Below are 18,034 nucleotides of genomic sequence, written 5' to 3' on the forward strand. Positions count from 1 at the left end.
ATAGAAAGGGAGACAGACAGACAGACAGAAAGAATCAGAGAGACACAGATAAAGAGAGAGAGGAACAGAGAAGGATGTAGAAAAGCAACAGAAAGTCAAAGAGGAAGGAAAGAAGACCCAGATAAGGCAGAGGCAAAGAAAGGCAGAGACGAACCAGCACACACAGAGAATAAGAGAAATTAGACAGAAACACACGGAGACTATAAAGGGAACCGGAGAATCAAAGAAGCAGACAGACAAAAGGACACAGGCGCCAGCTTGAATGGGCCCCCAAAGGCTTTTAAACCTGGGCAGATTTGAGCATCACAATATGGAATGGTAATAGTGCTTAAATGAGTCCAGGCCCATATGGGAAATAAGTGAAAAAGCTCAAAGTTGATGAGAAACAGAAGATTCACATATCTCAAAGACCCTCACCACGCCACGGCTCTAAATTACAAAGGGGTAAAAAGTAACTTTGCCTGGCAGACTCCTCGTTAATCAAGGGATCAAAGCGAACATGACCAGTAACGGGGTGAATGGAAATCGTGCCCCGCAGAGGGGAAGCTTGGAGAACAGGACCCTACGTCTGCCATGTCCCTGCCTAAGGGACAAGTGGAATGTAATCATGAGGAAACATCAGACCGACCCAAATCGAGGCACAGTCTACCAATTAAATGGCTTGTGATCATCTGAAGTGACAAGGTCACAGAAGTCAAGGCAAGTCTGAGATTTCCAGACTGATGAGAAAGACCGCTGGAGTCTGAGGAGATACGGTCTCCCATCCAAGTACTAACCAGGCCCGACCCTGCTTAGCTTCCGAGATCAGACGAGATCGGGCGCGTTCAGGGTGGTATGGCCGTAGACTGAGGAGATACGGCGGTCAAAGGCAGGGGCTGGCTGGCACTGGGTTCTTCCCCCAGCCCGTAAAGGACATCAGCAACTCGCCCGCAAACAGCTCGGGAAAACAAGTTCTTTGCACTATATTTGCAACGTTTCTGAAGTTGGAGATGGGCTCAAAATTCAAAGAGAAGACAAGCAGACAGAGATGACAGGGAGGCAGCCCCAGCAGAGACAAAGCCCAGGACAGACAGAGGTAGAGGGAGCGGTGGGCGGTGGAGTTGGGAGCCTGGCACTGCCCCCTGGTGGCTAAACCAGGCAACAGAGCCTGGGACCTGCAGGTCTGGAGTGTTGGGTCCTAGGAGCTATACTTCCACCTTCCGCAGAGGGTGGGGGCAGGGTGGCAGCAGGGGCAGGGCTGGGCACTGTCCTGCACTAGACCTCACTCAGTGTCCCCCAGCCCATCGGGAGACACAGGTGAGCCCCCACCATTCTGAAGTCTCACCTCCCCTGTTTGCCCGGCTTGGCCCTGCCTGGCAGCCTTCCAAATAATCTTGGTCTTAGACATTCCAGGGAGGGGGCTGGGCCTAAAGTCAACGGCAGCAGCCCAGCCCTGGGCTGGGGGGAGGTGCAGGAAAGGGACTTGGGGTTCCGTTTAAGGCCTGTGTAAGGAGGCAGGCAGGAAGCCCTATAATCCAAACTTCTCAGGCCTACTCCAGCCACCCCCCAAGCCTGCCTCTCCCAATCCGTGGAGTCAAGCGGAACTCCCCATTCCAGCTGAGCCCCTGGACCTCTCTGTCTATACCCCAAATCCAGCTCTTCGCCCCCAAAGCCCACAGAAGGAGGCCTTCTCCCCAAAGTATAGATGAACAGTGGAATCCCCCAAAAGAGGCTCCTGGCAGCCCAATGAACAGATGGGAAGCAGGCAGAAACTTCCAGGCTGACAAGCAAACGCCCAGACTTCTCCCCTGGGACCTCCTGCCCAAACTCATAAATGTTGAGTTTACAAACTCTCCACACACGGGCGTGGAGAACAGGAACAGGGTCTCAGAAGCATTCTCCACCCTCACTCATCTAAGCAGCCTGTAGGCCAAGGCCAAGCCCACTCCTGCCCCTCCCCCCACCTCATTCTGGCTCTCTTGCTGAAGGAACTCTGGGATGGGAGTCTAGAGGACTTCAGTGGCCTTCTCTGGGCCTCACAGACCCCAAAGGAAAATGATGGGTTTGGACAAGATAGTCTGGGTATAGAAAGAGCAGGGGAAACATTAGGCCACTTTGACACAAGGGGCTGCAGGAATTGGGGTGGGACATGCTCATGGTTACAGAGAGGGGAGCCTCCTGGGATTTTAGCCCTCCACGAGAGGCTGGGGAGTGAGATGGGAGGGAGGAGGCCACCTCCAGGCAACTGGCCCCAGGCTGTGACCTCCTCGGGCAACATTAGCTTGTCCTGCTATAAGACAGGGTGTCTGGCAAAGTCATCGAAAGAGTCACTTACAGAGCTTAAGGTACCAGTCTGCTGGAGGAGAAAGTCTAGGGTGGGTGAGTCTTAGATCTTCCAGTATCTGAAGGGACTGTCCTTGTAAGCGGACACCAGACATGATCTATGAAGTATTCAAGGCAAAGCAAAACTCAGGGCGCAGGAGCCACGAGGACGTGTGGTTCAATGCAAGGGGGTACAAGAGCATCCCAACGACCAACCTGAGGTTAAAATCCTAGCGAAGAAGAAACTGAGGTGTCTGATACCCACATGGCCCTCACCCAGGGTTACTCTGCAGACGCGGGTAGAGGACGGGAACGAGCCCACAAAGGCAAAGCTCTGCTCAGGGGTAGCCACTGGTTATGTTTTCCTGACAAGTGGCAGCCAGCCTCCCAAAGCACTCCCCGACCCGTCTTAGCTGGATTAGCTCCTAGAGGACCTGGGGGATCCTGGCGGGCAAAGGAGGCACAGCCATGGCAGGACCTGCCTCCCTCAAGAGCCAAAGCCCAGAGAAGGGAAGGGGTCCTAGCCAGGAACTCATTCCTCCCCACCCTCCAAGCCCAGAGCCGGAGTCTGTGATAAGCACCCCCACCCAGCATCCAAGGGCTTTCCGGGGCCTCAGGGGGATCCTGTCCTTCCCACCCTCCATTCAGCCAAGCCAGACTGCCAGACAGTTCCATCCAGAGGGGCGTGGCACATCTGGCTAGAACAGCTTTGGCGGGAGTCCTGGGCCCTGGGGTGGGAAAGGCTGTTTGTCGGTTCCTCCCTGCCCTATGGGGGCAGAGTGTGGTGGGGGTGTTGAGTGAAAGGGGACTCACAGCCCTAGAGGTCCTTCAGCTCAGGCCTCGGGCCACCTCCGCAAGGAGCTCCCCCAGCCCTACCCCCACTAGGAGCCCCCAGATGATGTGGCCAGAGGGCAGACGTCTGCAGGCCAGTGAGCCTGGGGGAAGAAAGTCACCAAAAAGCAGGCGCTTGGTCGGTGCTATCCCCGCCTCCTGGCCATCCACCCCTCCCTGCCTTGTCTTCTTGGGTGGGGACACAAGGACGTGATTGGCATCAGCTGTCAATTCTGTGGGGAAGACTCGGACCCCCCAAGAAGCCGCAGGCTGGCATCTGGGAGACCCCAGTCACTTCAAGTGCAAGCTACCTCCAGACCTACCTCCCCTCACATACACACCAAAGTTCCTTAAACCGCCCCCCCCCCACCACCACCACCAATCTGCTAGCCAGCTAAGGGCCTGCCGGTGTTCTTGGTCGCCCGGGTGGAAAACTCTGAGTCACCCCCAACTCCTCCCAGCCCTCCACCCTCCAATCCAACTAGCTGCCAGACTCTGAATTTTGCTTCCCGAACACTCTCAGCCTTCTTGTGCTTTTTGATTCCGGGATGTCTGCCCTGTGGAAGGCCGGGTCACTTTGTCCACAGCCACTGCCACAGTCTCCTGGGCCGCCGACCCCGAGGCCCTCCTCCCCACACAGCATCTATGCAGCCTCCAAAGAGCACAGCTCTGTGGGATCACCGACACCCCCACTTACCCGAAGGCCTTCCATGGCTACACAGGTACTCAAGACGAAATGTGCCCTCCCTCAAGCCCGCAGGGGAAGCAGCCTCCGTCCATACCCAGCCCCGGCAACCCTGGCATCTCAAACCCCACACCCTGCTCCCCAGCTCCCCACCCTGTGTCCACCTCTGAGTCTCTGCCCTGCTGTTCCCCCTTCCCAGAATGTTCATCCTCCCTCTCAGCCTGCCAAGCCTCTCTAGGTCCTTGGGGGTCCACCCTCAAGCCCCATGCCCCCAGGGAGATCCTCCCAGATCCTCTCCCCCTGTGCTACACTGCACACGGGATTCAGAGTCTCCACCCCTGCCTTCTTTCTCATTTTGAAGGGTTTGAAAGCGCTGGAAAGGATGAGCATGCATATTCCGATCACCGTGATTCACCGTTTGCTCATGTTGTGCCTCTCCTGCCTGCGTGGTTTCTCCCGCCTCAGCCCCTACAGCAAGCCCGCCGTGAGGGTCACATGCAGGAAACCCCCTGTCAAGGGTACTGTTCTCAAAGATTCTGTTCATATTCGAATTCCCGCTTTTGCCCCATTAGCGTCCATCACAGCTGGGTCTTTGGTTTGGGTCTGCTCTGGGACTCAGCATCCATCAGGACCCTGCACCACGTCTCCTTGCTGGGTTTCCTTCAGCTTTCATCTAGACCGCTACGCCACCTTTTGATTTCCCTTTTGTGAGGACTCCGGGCTGTTTTGCAGGAGGTCCCTCCTTTTGGATGTGTCTGCTTACTTCCACGGGGAATCCTCCCCGGGGAATCCGTTCAAGCTGAGCAACTCCCCACCCCCACCTCACCCTCAGGCACCCCCTCCTCTCCTGGTCCCACTTTGCTGGTGCCCCATTGGAGCCCTCTATGCACCTGACTGTCCCCGCTCCTCCCCTGTTAGCCAGGTGGCCCCATGCAAGTGGATTAACCCCGTCTGCCTCACTTTACTAATAAGTAAAATGGGCTGATGATAGTTGCCTCCCACAGGTTGTTCTGAGACAATGCCTGGCACCTGGTAAGCAAACCCCGAGGCATGGGTTATGTTTCATGTCATCTGTCACTCATGTGTGCACTAGGGAGCCCGTGTCTGCCGGAACTTCTGTTCCATGTCTCCGTGACCTGGAAGAATGCGATCCCTAAACGACTTCTGAAGGAGCGAACTGAATGGATTTGCTGCCTGGCCTCAGTTACCCCGTGTGTAATCATACAACACGCCCACCGGCCTGCCCTCAGGGAAAGGACACGGGTCACCCCCCTCACCAGCCACAGATGCCAGGCTGAGATGAAAGCTCTTTGACTCTCAGCAGCCCTGCTTCTCCACGGAGGGAGGAGGGCAGGAGGCCCTCACTGACTGAGCTCCTCCCCTGTGACAGAGGGGCACACGGAGGCTTGGGAGCCCAGCACTCAGCACCAGAGTCAGTCTCCGGAGCTGGATCACCTCTCCCCTGTTTGCCTCACGGCCTTGCTCAGCAACCTCACAAACACCATCCCCACATGCCTGAGCAGCCAGTCCCGGGTCCTTTCTTGTGCCCTAAAGTGAGTGGTCTCCTGGGGTAGGTGGCAGGGCTCAGACATGCGATGGGCTGATCCCCAGGCATGCGCTGGTGCTACAGCAAGAGGCTGCCACAGGTTCCCTCACCGACCCCTCATGTGACGAGGAGCCTGAGGAACCTGCTCTGGACACACGGGAAGGGCAAGGTGGAACAGAGGTTCAAATCCAAGCCTCTCAGAGGCAGGGTCCCAAGTCCCTAGCACCGCACTCCCATGTCTCTGACAATGGGCCAGAAGCCCCAACAGTTCTGTCCTCAGTGTCCCTCTGCCCAAATACCTCCTGGCAGTTTCCCCAGTCCCGTCCACCCACAGTTATCCTTACCTGCTGCACCTGGACTTCTAAGCTCTCAGCTTCACCCCTACATTGAAGTTCACCTTCCGCAATACCTCCCCCTCCTCCAGTCCAGGTGAGGTCCCCCTTACCTACCCCCGCAGCTTCCCTCTTGGCAACACCCACCTTATTGTAATCTTTAGTCCAAGATCTGAAGCTTCTTGAAGAAAGTAGGCACCCATAACCACCCGTACGATGGACAGACCGGCGGTGGGGGTGCCCACGCGGCCCAGTGACTGGATGGTTTCTCTGTTGCACACAACGCTTTCCCGACACCGGCTGCTACCCCCAACCCCCACACCCCCAACCCAGAGCGCCAGCCCCTACCCTTCTCTGTCTAGGAACACTGAACCCAGAAGCCATGTGGGCCTTGGGCGGGCTCCTTCCCCTTTGTGGGTGCCCTTCACCGTGGCTGGAAACTGGAACTGTCGTCCCGGCCCTTCAGGACGTATAGAATCACACTGAGCTTCAAACGAAACTGTTGAAGTCAAGTAACTGTACCCAAGGAAGGCACAGAGAGGCAAAGTAGCTCACCTGGGCACCCAGCTAACACGTGGTATCCAGGCAGGCTGGCCCCAGAGGCCATGCTCAGACCTTCGTGCCCGCTGCCAGCAGGAGAAGGCCCTGACTGTTCTCCGCCTTCTCATCCTTCTCCTGATTCTCCTGGCCCCACTCACACGCACCCCACCCACCCTGCCCAGGAGGATTCCCAGAATGGAAAGCCCTTGATGGGGGACCAGGAGAACCCCGCTCTCCTTCTGCTCTAGCTTGCCAAGGGCTCTGAACACAGGCCAACAGACAGTAAGAGCTAACATTTCTTGAGCCCTGACTGTGTGAAAGCCGCTATTCTAAATGTAGGCACCCATTCGCTCATTTAAAACCCAACGACCCTCTAGACAGGTGGGGAAACCAAGGCACACGAACATGAAGCTACTTGCCTAAGGTCTTGCAGCTAGCAAGTAGCAGGCTGGGATCAAAGCCAGCCCACTGCCCTTCCTCTGACCACTGCAGAGAAACAGTGAGGTACTTGTCCCTGACTTCATGCCTCAGACGTCATTCTGGAAAGCTTTGCAAAAGGACGGTTTTCTTTCAGACCCCAGTCAGTCTTGTGTAGCCCAGCCTAGGTTCCAAGCCCCACTTATCAGGAGGCCCGGAAGGCGGGGGACGGGGGCGGCACGGTCCTCAGAAGTGGACAACACTCCAGAAACAGCGGGTTCAGAACCAAGAGTTCAAACTGGGGGTCTCTGTGGCAGAAAACACACACCGAGAATCTGTGGGCTCGTGAGGATTCTTGATCCTTCTGAACCAAACCGCGCGCTTAGCTCTGGGAAGAACACCAGCTCCAGAAAAGAGAACGCTCATTGTCTGCAGCTGGAAAGGGCCTCTGAGAATACTTTCTCCGCATCTGTGAGGTCCAGAAAAGTCGAGTGACCAGCCAGAGGCCACGGGGCTTGCTCAAGGCAGGGGCTTGCCCTCCCCCGACCACCCGGGGCCCTCTGTGGACTCCTTCAGCCCCAGCACCTCAATACACACCTTCCCAGTTCCAGAGAGGAGAGCAAGCCCTTCTGGAAGGGTCAAGACCTGCAGCTCCAACCCCATCAGCACAAGCCCAAAAAGCCTCAGTGAATGGGCATGTAATTATTTTCTAAATAAACCCTCCCTGAATATGTAATAACAGGAGCATCTGATGAGAAAATCAAGTTATGCATAACATGTAGCCTCGCTCCTCCACTAATAAATGATTTTTATTCCTTGAGCTCATGAAAACCGTGCACCACAGATACACTGCTGCCCAGAGAAAGCACCTGTCCTCATCTCCGTCCGCATAGACAAGCATGCACATACATGAGGGCACAAGACCTATCTCTTTCATTCCATGCCTCAGTTTACCTCCCTGAGGCGGAAGACCCAGCTAGTTGTTGGCCTCAGGATAGCTGGGCGGTCCCAGGGTGGTCACAAGCCTCAGAGGTGGGGCCCCATCGCACCACAGCCCTCCCAGGGAGATCTTCTCACACAGCAGACAGGGGTTCAGAGCATCCCACGAGGCAGGTAGGAGGTTTTGGAGTGGGGGGAGGATGAGCATCTACTGAGCACCTACTGTGTGCCTGGACACTCGATCTTTCGACATACATTATCTCTGTGCTCATCCCAGTCATGCAAGGTGTGCTTTATTATTCCCACTTCACAGACCAGGAAACGGAGTCTCACGAAGGAAACTGTTTTACCCAAGGCCCATCTGGTAAATACTGGAACTAAGATTTTAAGCTAGCCTCATCTGGTGTCAGAGTCTGCACACTTCCTGCCACCAGCTGCCCCTTGGCGAGGTCTCCAGGGCCTCTGTGCTCCCTCTCCTCACCGGGCCATCTACCCCTCCATTGCCTGCCACAAACATACACCCAAGTCCCACCAGGAAGAGAGGAAGGTTGCTGGTAGAGCTGTGGGGGGCGGGAGGGGAGCCACTGTGAGGGAAGGGGCGCCAAGAGTTCTGACACGGCCAGAACTGTGCCTTGTCCACCCCACACTTCCCCAGACTCCAGCCCCCCGGCAATGGCCATCCCCTCTGCCCAGCCCACTCTCACTGGCTCTCCCTGTTCCCACAGACGAGCACCCACTGGGCTGGCCCACAGGGCCGGGAAGGGCAGAGCTGGGAAGGGACCAGGAGAGAGGGCAGGAAAAGGGCTCAGAGGCCCCAAAGTGGCAGTATCCACTCCTGCCTTTGGTCACCATCACCTTCTCCCAGCTCTCAGAAAGGGCAGGAAGGTCCACAGGGCACTGCTGCCTACCTCTCAGCAACTGCCCTTCACTACCCTCATTTCACCCGCGGGGAAACTGAGGCCTGCCCAGGTGAAGTACTTCTCCCACGACCTCTGAGCAGAAGTGGCCCTTCCTCCATCCACAGCAGCCTGTCACCCCTGGAAACCTAACAGCCATGTGGGCCACTGCAGGGCTCCCCTGCTCCCCACCTCAATCCTCAGCCCTGTAGGCAGGCCTTCCAGAGCTGGTCCTAGGAGCTGGAAGGGCCTAGAGTGATGAACTTGGCCAAGGCTCCCATTCTACAGATGTTAACACCAGCCCAGAAAAATCACTGGTGTAGCCTCTGTGCAGGGCGTTCCAGGCTCTCTCCATCGACTGTTCTAACCCACCCCTGCACCCGAGCTCCACCCAAACCCCCCTATTCCAGCCCCCTCTCCACCCTTCCCCTCTCTGCCCCAAGGACACCTGGCTGCCCCCATCTGATCTCCCACAGCTGTCCCCAGCCTGGGCATGCCTGGGGACTGGCCGGAACAGGGAAAGGGGCAGGAAAGGCCACATCTGGATCCTGGGCCCAAAGCCCCCTCCCTCTGCAACCAGCCATCAGTCTCATGGAGACCCACATGAACCTCAGCCAGGGATGACTTCCTCGCCCTCCTGACCCCGTGCATGCCTTCACCCCTCTGAGGAAGGGGGGGGGGGGTGTCTCCTGCCCCTCCCCCCACCCCTCCCATGGCAGTCAGGACTCTCTCAGCCCCCCTCCCTCCCAGGAGACTTTTAACCTCATCATGTGGCCCTCCAACCCTGTCTGCCCACCATCCGGCACCCTCACCCCAACACACACCTCCCTAAGTGGGGAGAAGTGGGGGACACAACAAGGGAGAGGCAGGAGGGGAGAGAGGCAGGAGGGTCTTGGTAAGGATGGGAGGCCTAGAAAGGAAGCGGCAGCAGCGGGTAGAAGCTGACAGTGAGTCTAGAAGGGATAAAAGTGATGGGATCCGAGCAGAACTCTCCACAGCCAGGCTTCCTCAGGCTTCATTCGTTAGGTCAGTGTCTCCCATTCCCTAGGCCCCCAGCGTGGCCACCTCCTCTGGCCTGGGCTGAGCCCCCCCGAGGGCGTAGAGTGTTTTCCCCACAGTGTGGCAGGGTGCGGGGGCGGCCAAGGAGAGGTTCCAAAAAGAAACAAACTTCTGGATGGCTTCCTTCTACGACAGCTCCCGGACTCAAGAGAGGGGCTGAGGGGGTATGTCCTAACCAGTGGAACCAGGGCCGAGGTCTCTGCTGATGGGGAAGGACCCCGGCTGAGGGCCCGCTCTAGTCTGTCTGTCCTTCTGTCAGTCCGCAAGAGGCAGAGAGGCCCTCCACCTTCACTACCAACACTCCCCCACGCTGGCTCTCAGCCTCAGCCTAAGATGGAAGGTGTGTGGGTGGGGGGAGACCCACGACCTCCCAACTGGAACAGCCGGACCTACCCAGAGCATGCAGGACAGACAGATCCACGTCATCTTCGGCGGGTGCCGTCCCTCGGGCCCAGCCTGGAGCCTGCTCACGGCCCCCCTGAGCTCACCGCCCCCGCGGAGCAGGCAGAAGGCAGCTCTGAGACGGAGTCTGCCGCTACTCCAGCCAGCATCTGCTGGGCCTCTCACCCTGCCTGCTCCAGCTCACCCTCCCTCCTTGCCTCCTCCCCCCACTCCACCCCCTCGTCGCAGCCTCCTGTCTCCTCCCTCCTCCCAGGCTCTGCTGCTGGTGGCTTGGGGGTCAGAAGCCCTGCTTTGTAGGGGGGCGGAGGGGGGGTGGTGAAGGAGACAAGACAAGGCAAAGGGACAGCTACTGGAGACAGCTCCCCGCCAGGCCATCACCATCCTGTCCACCCTGCGCCCCCACCCCCACCTCACACACACACACACACACACACACACACACACACACACACACACACACGCGGCCCTATGAGCCACCAGGGCTCCTGCCTTCTGATCTGAGGCTGGCGGTCCTCACTGCAGAGCCCCCCTCCCTGTCCCCAGGCCCCTGATGAACAGACAGACACAATCTGTACATCCTGGGGTTCCCCGGCCCCATCCCATCTCTTGAGAACAGATGCAGGCCCTCCTGCCCTCCAGACCTAAAGTCTGAAGTCCCAGTTCCCCTGCCCTGGGAACACACTCAGCAACAGGCCCTAACGCAAGAAAAACCAGGCCCAAGACTGTGGGAGAATGGCCCTACCCCCAGGCTGTGGATTTCATTCCAATTTTTTTCCTACTTTTTTTTTCCCCCCTTCTTTCTTTCTTTTCTCCAAACATCTGTCCCAGCCCTTCCTGCCCTTCCTAAAGGGAGCCCCGCTCCGGGCTCCTGCAAGAGTCTGTTTTTCTTGACTGTAGCCTGGGCCAACATTTGGTTTGCATTTCCCCACTTCCTCCCCCACCCCCCCTGCTCCCCCTCCCTGGGCCCAGTTTTCACCTCCCACCATTTTGCCTGCTTCTCCCCCACGGGGTTCCCCTTCCCCTCCAGCCCTCCCCTCCCCTCACTCCCACCTTAGCTCAGGGGTGAGAGTTTGGGGTCCAGAGAGGGGTAAAAAGTAGGGTACGGAATAGAAATGTATTCCCGGGGAGCACTGCAAGGGAATGCAGCAAAATCGGCTCCAGCCCCTGTTGTCTTGATCCCCCCCACCCCCACCCCCACCTTCCCCCCAAAGACTTTCCTCTTTGAGCTCTGGCCAAGGCTGGACCAAGTGAGGGTGGGTGGGGCTGGTGAATCACCCATTCTGCTTTTTCCCTCTCCTTCCAGGGGAGGGAAAGAGGACTCAGCCCCACCCCCTTCTGCAGACACATACACCAGGACACACAGTCCAACTCACATAAACACGCAGAGCACCGAGGACAGGGCCCCACCTAGACTAGGCACTCTGAGACCACTTTTCTAGATTGAGTCATCTGGCAAGGAAGTCCCCTCGATTGGCTCCCCTGCACATACACGAGTGTGCCATGCGTGCCCCTGGCATGCACAAAGCCTTCTGTATCCCCTGACTCTCTCCCCCACTTCACCCAAACACATGCCCTTGCCACCCTCTGTCAACACCATGGCACAACCCAAGGGTTCGGTCCCTACAACTGGCCTCTCCCCTCAGCCAGACCTGTCCAGCCAGGTGTATGGGCTCCCAGTCCAACTGAGACATTTACCTGCCTAACTCCAGAAAGAGAGGGATCCCTTCACACTTCATCCAGGGGAAGGCTACCATGTGCAGAAATGCAGGTTGTGCACTGCACAAGGGACTGACACTCTATCTTTTGGGGATTCTGAGAAGTCAGGGGAGGACACCGAAGCAAGGTGTCTGATTCTGGTCCTTGCTAGAGCAGATGCCTGAGTTCAGAGTCTTTGTTCTTGACAAGGAGACAGAGTGAGGAATCAGGGAAGGAACCCCTTCTCCAAGTCTCTCCAGGTCCTTCTGCAGAACTACAGAGCTGCAAGTGAGCTCCCTACCAGGCCTGCTGGGGCTCACTGATGGTTTGGCCGACACTGAGCGCACCAGATTTCCACGCATAGCTGGTCCTGTGACCACCGCTGGGGGCGTCCTCAGACAGACACCCCCAAGAACCTTCCCACCCTCCACAGACTGGAGCCAAGGGCAAGCAAGAAGGACCAGCTTTCAGGAGGCCCTTCAGAGCCCAGCCCCAGCCACCAGCCCTTCCAGCCTTCCCACAGCTCAGAGGGCCCAGCCAGCTACATCCTGACATCCCAGCACCCTGGTCCACCCGTACCCCCTGCCTGCTCCCACCACCCTTTGCTGCTGGCATCGCTAGACACGCCTCCCGGCAGCTATCTCAGAAGTTCTGAGAAATCACCTTGCAGCTTCCCAGAAATGCCGGAAAACAAGCCTGAAGACCGAGTCACAGTGACACCAGCTTGTCGGGTCTCCCACAAAGCCCAAAGCAGCCCCGCAGACCTCAAGCCAGCTCTTCCCCAATCCCCTTAGGCTGCAGAGGACCCTCATGCTGGGGGTCCCCCTGGAAGGACCCTCTCCCAGAATGTCCCCATCCCTCTTTTCCAAGCCTGCAGGGGTCTCTCTTGGATCTGAACCTCTTGCCGTAAGGAAGTCGTTCCTGCTACCTAACCACCCTGTTGAATGTTACATTCTGTCACCTGAGGCATCTCTAACTCCGTAATGACCCCATTTCTGGTTTATCACCCACTCTTCATCCTTCACAGCCTGGTGTCCCCTCCCCACACACACACAAGGGGAGCATTCCTTGGCCAAGGACATGCCCTGTGTCTTATGTCCCCAAAGCCTGGCATACTGCAGGTACCAGACGCGGCTGAAGAATGAATGAGTCGCTCTATCAGTCAGTGGGTCCTAAGCTATTTTCCTCCCATTAGCATCTACTGTCTGCTTCCTAAACCTTGCTTCTCTCCCCCTCTGACCCCCTTGGACGGGCCTCGGGCAGTCCTGCCTGTGCATGTTTGCACACAACTGTGACACCCACCCAGCTTCAGCACCGTCTCTTCCTGCCACCCCCTGGCTTCTGGGCTCTCTCAGGCCAAGGACTCACAGGGGGGCCAGATAATACTGCTCAGCCTGGGATTCTCCACCTTGGGCTTGGACCAGGGTCTTGTCTGCAGCAGACCTCAGGGACATGCCAGTGGGTTGGCCGGATTTTCTGGGCTGGGATCCCAGAAGCCTCAGAACCCGCCTCCACCCTGTGCCCTGCCACCCCCACTGCCTCCCCACTGTCGTTGCCAGGTTTGAGTTCCACTCTGCTCCGCCATCTACACGCAGAACCCTACCTGCTAGATGCCCTCCAGATCCAGACCCAGCAGCCAGCAGTAGCCGCTCTGCAGGCTCTGGGGCTGTCGTGTGGTCACAGGGGGACTGAGCTGGCACAGAGGGATGGATGAGCGAGGGCGGGAATGAAGCTCAGGGTCTTTGTGACACCCCTGACGTTTCCTCACCTGCGGAATGACCAAGCTGATGGCCTCTGGGCCCCTGCCAGGTTCACTTTTTGTGATGGCCCCAAGTTCCCAGGCTGAGGCCCCAGGTCCCTCCAGTCCACTCTTCCTATCCCTCGACACTCATCCATCAGAAAGTTCTTCCTGTCATCCAGCCCATCTCCTGCGGTGGTAAAGAGCCTTGTCTCTGTCACCACTAGCACAGAAGCTGAAGGTCAAGAACATGGGAGGTGGAAAGAGTCTCAGGCTCAGCCAGCAGTCACAGTCAGGGCGATGAGGAAGGTGATGGTCAGAGCCTTCAGGGGCCCGACACAAGTTAAATGGGAGGAGTGGGCAAGGAAGGGGTCTCTGGGGATCTCAAGAGGGCAGCCCCAGCTAAAGAGGACATGGACTCCTCAGTGACAGCAGCCACTGTGGCATCAGGGACATCTGACAAAAGACCACCAGATCCTTTAATCTGTCAAAAGGTCCCAAATCTAAATTATCATATAAAATCTTTCATACAAGATATGCACAAAAAACCCAAATTTTGAAATGTTGGCTTAAAAAAAAATTCTGCTTGCCGAATTAAACATGTCCACTGGGAGAGTCTGGCCTTTGGGGTGCAGCTTATCTGACCCAGCCCCCTCATCAAACAGACGGCAACACAGCAGAGGAGGGAGGTCACAGAACTGGTCGGGAACACAGTCCCAATCTCATGGTTCCTAGGCCCTGCACATCTCCCCAGTGGCCTGCCATGCAGCCCCTGTGAGCCCGGAGTCATGCTTCCAGCTTCCTGCCAAACCTGCCGCCCACTGCCCTCCACGCAGGGGCTGCTCACACCACAGCTTTCCTCCCAGTCGGTCCCAGATGCCTCCTGTCAAATAGGTGGGGGCACTGCTGGCTCTGGGGTTCCTCTCCAATGCCCGGCTACGGAGTCTGACAGCCAGGGACACGCAGGACATCGACACCCAGCACTCGGCCACTCTATACCCTTTGGTCCCTTAGACAGTACTGCTCTACCCCTTGCCTCAGGAGAGATCAATCCTAATTATTCAGGCACTTCATTGTAGCATCCGGTGAAGGCTCCGACCAGCTCTCATTTTACAGATGCAGAAGCTGAGGTACAGAGAGGTTCGGCAAGCCGCTCAGAGTCACACAGCTAGGGTGGGTGACTGACTCAACATTCTCGTGGGGGACTGAGAATGTTTCTGCTGCTCCTATCACCACAATATAGCCCCCCAGGGACGAGGCGTTGGGGTCTGCTGGGGCGGTGATGTGTTAGCTCTCCTCCCACTGCTGATCCAAGGGCTGGCGCTGCAGCTCCGCAGCTAGGGTCCATTACCCAGGCCCAGGTCTGGCTTGGGTGGAAGGTGTCAGGGGAAGAAAGAGGGAAGCCCGGGACAGGGTTTGGGGTAAGACTGACCGGCTTCTTCATGGCTCCCGAAGAGCCTACAAGAAGAGAAAAGCCTCAGACTGGCAACCTCTAAGGGCCTAAAGTCTGGGTGAGCACGGGGTCTGGCCTGCGCTGCCAGAGAGCCTCCTTTCCAGTAAGCTAGGCCTCCTCGCCCTGCTTCCCAGCCCCATACACACTCGGCTTTTGAGTTCTACGGTGCTAGAATCCTAGCATGCCTCCACGTACCACTGCACAGGGTGCCAGGGGTCAGTGGGGGCTGAAGTCCCACCTACACTCCATTCGCCAAGCTGGGCCTGGGACAGACACATCAGCCCGTAGCCTGAGGCATCCATCCCAAAGCTTACCGAGGCACCCGCTGGGCTGGGGAGATCTTGCCCCTTGCCCCCATGCCCACCACCCCTCTAGTAAGAGCTGGAGGTCATCCCCTTGCATTCCAAAAATCAGGTTGCTCCCTGAAACAGAAGGTGAGGTTCCAACTGGGCCCTGCCTGGGCCTCATGTTCCCTAGCAGTCACAGGAAGGAGCATCACTCACATCCCCTTCCCCTAACCTCTCCTCCATCAGCGCCCTAGGTGGGGACAGAGTCTGGGCCCAATCCCAACAATTTTTAATAAAATCATTCCCAGGGCTCTAGTGGGTCATCTTGATCTTTCCCCCCAGCTCTAATTTCCGCATGACTTTGGCCCTCAGAGGTTGACCGGAGGCGAGGGGGCAGCTGCTCATCCACCCCCTCACCCCCAGTGCCCCGCTCAGACCCTGGCCCAGGAGGAGTTTGGGTCACCCTCCGAATGAGGACTGAGTTTGCACCCTCTGCAAAAGAGGACTGGGGGGATTGCTAAGCACCCCGGGGTCCAACTGACCTGGTCCTGGCTGGCCATTTCCCGTTGTAGGCTGCCTTTTCCCAAATGGGAAAACCCGACTCCGCAGCATGTGAACTCAGAGCCCGCTGGACCGTGGATGGGGCTCCGGCCCCGTGCTCCACAGCTGCAGCGCCTGCCTCCCAGCCAATCACTGGGGACAGTGCATTTTGCTAGAAGATTTCAAAGCACACTTTGGGTGACTGGGGTGGAAGCCTGCTGGCACCTTTCCCCACTGCGGAGTGACAGAGAGGGAAACTGAGGCCCAGGGGCAGCACCTGGGAGGAGGAGCTGAACGTTCAATCCCATACGATGGAGAGAGTGGATACCAGGAGAAATCCCTCCATCCCCACATACCCCAGTCCCAGCCTGTCTGGAGGTCTACAAGGAAGGAGACCTGTGCTGGAAAGGCACAGTAATCATCAAGATAACATCCCTAATTTTTATTGAACACCTACTATGGAATAGGTACTTTGGTAAACATCTTAAATGTATTGCCTCGTTTAATCCTCACAACAACCCAGTGGGGAAGACAGTTTCATTATCTCCATTTGACACGTGTGAAAATGAAGATACAGCCAGATTCAGCGACTTGCCCAAGGTCCACAGCTAGTAAATGCGAGAGCCAGAATCCAAAGCCAGGCAGACAGGCTCTGGATCCAGCACTCTGAATCAGAAAACTGTACTGAGCCCCTCTCCCCCAGTGTGACAGTGACCCTGCGGGTTCCCCAAAAAAATGCACAACGGATAAAACCAGTTCCCTGTTCAGGAACCCTAGCCCCCAAAATCCTTCCCCTCACTGGAGGGGAAGCATCTAAGGGCTAATGGTCATGGTCTTGGGGTTGTGTCTGCCCCTCCAGGGGAGAATTTAAGGTTACCCACAGATTTTCCAGTTCCCTACTCTGCGGGCTAGCTATGACCCCACCTCCACCCTCTCCCCAACCTCCCCCCTTAAACACACACACACACACACACATACACACAAGCAAACACACCCTGAAGGCACCATCAAGGAACTTCTCTGGGGCATCCCTGTGAAAGACAGAGAGACATCCCCCAGGACACGCCCACCCACAGACCCATAGCACTGTGGTCTGGTCCCCAAGACCCCTCCACACTCCTCCCCAGCTACTGCCTCCTGCCCTCGTCCTCTCCCTGCCCAGTTCCCTGGTTCCTCCACCCTCTGGGAAATTCCTCTTGAGACCACCAGCCCCTTCAGCCCCCACTTCCATCTCACTGCGCTATTCCCCAGCCTCAACTCTGGGTCCTCTTAGTCCAGGAATTCGTCCTCCCTTCCCACAGAAACTTGGGATGCTGAAAACGCTTAGAAACACTCCTTTGTGCCCAGATCCCCATAGACTTCAGACTTCAGTACTATCCTTCCGACTTCTGACCCAAACTCCAGATGCGCGGGGGAGGGGCAGCCACTCCTCCCTCATGCATCCGCGGGAGTCCCCAGACTCTGATGAAAGCCAGGCTGACGAGGGTCAAGACGGCGTGTCCCTGATGGTAGGAGGGCCACACATCGGCCGCAGAGGAGACCACGGACTGGGGAGTGCCGGGGGGAGGGGGGCGCGGGGGTGGGGGCGGGGGTTGGGGAGGACAGGTCCCAGGAGAGGCGGAGGGCTTTTACCTGGCTGCGGAGGCAGAAGCGCAGGGGTAGCAGGCAGGTGAAGAAGTACTTGCCCCATCGGATCACGCAGGAGAAGCACCAGCTCAGCCGAGTCATGGTGACCCCAGGGTGGGCGCCTCTGGCGGGCGCAAGGGTCTGGGGCGAGGACCGGCCGCTCCGGGCGCTTGAGTTGGAGTGGGAAGAGGAGGAAGGCGAGAGCCCGGCCCCGGGGGGGGGGGGGGTGTCCGGGAGCCCCAGCCCCGCGGGAGCAGCCCGAGTGTCCGGCCCCCTACTAGCCGGAGGAGCCGTCCCGACGGGGCTCCATCTCCCGGAAAGCCCCTGTGGGAGGCGCGGGCCGCTGCTGGGCTCTTCCCCCCTCCGGGACTTGGTCCTGCGGTTCCCTCTGACCCGCCTGCTTCACGGGCGGGCTGAGGGGCGGGCACGAGCACCCCGGCAACTTGGGCGGCCGGCGGGGCGGTGCAGGAGAGGCGGGTCCGGACCGGGCCGAGGCGGTGCCAGGCGCCAGGAGTCCACCTGCGAGCAGGGTGCGGCGGCGCTGGGAGCCTGGGCGGCGGCAGCATTGCGCTCCAAGCTGCAGTGAGTGTGTGAGCGAGCGTGCGTGCGTGCGTGGATTCCCTCCAGACCTCTCTCCAATCCCATATTGCTCCCCAGAGCATAATGTGATTAACTTCCAGGGACGCCACCGGCTTCCAGGACCGGCAGAACATCCATGAGCTGGGGCGTGCACATGGGGGACGCTAA

At 57.9% G+C, this 18,034-nt stretch overlaps 1 protein-coding gene across 8 annotated transcripts in view; it reads right to left on the reverse strand.

Moving 5' to 3' along the window:
• TNS1 (tensin 1) overlaps positions 1 to 17,446 on the reverse strand; it is a 198,720-nt gene extending 181,274 nt beyond the window's left edge. For 5 of the 8 annotated variants that reach the window (XM_013061545.2, XM_013061546.2, XM_013061543.2 and 2 more), the window contains exon 1: positions 17,294 to 17,446. In XM_013061545.2, coding sequence (XP_012916999.2) covers positions 17,294 to 17,389 — 96 coding nt within the window. In that variant the 5' untranslated portion in view covers positions 17,390 to 17,446. The remainder of the gene's footprint in view (positions 1 to 17,293) is intronic. The other 3 variants (XM_013061548.2, XM_013061547.2, XM_013061549.2) reach the window with 2 other exon arrangements.
• Between the last annotated feature and the right edge of the window lie 588 nt (positions 17,447 to 18,034).

This window comes from Mustela putorius, unplaced genomic scaffold (assembly GCF_011764305.1).
Source record: "Mustela putorius furo isolate JIRA1106 unplaced genomic scaffold, ASM1176430v1.1 tig00000275_pilon_pilon_pilon, whole genome shotgun sequence".
Classification (NCBI taxonomy): Eukaryota; Metazoa; Chordata; class Mammalia; order Carnivora; family Mustelidae; genus Mustela; species Mustela putorius.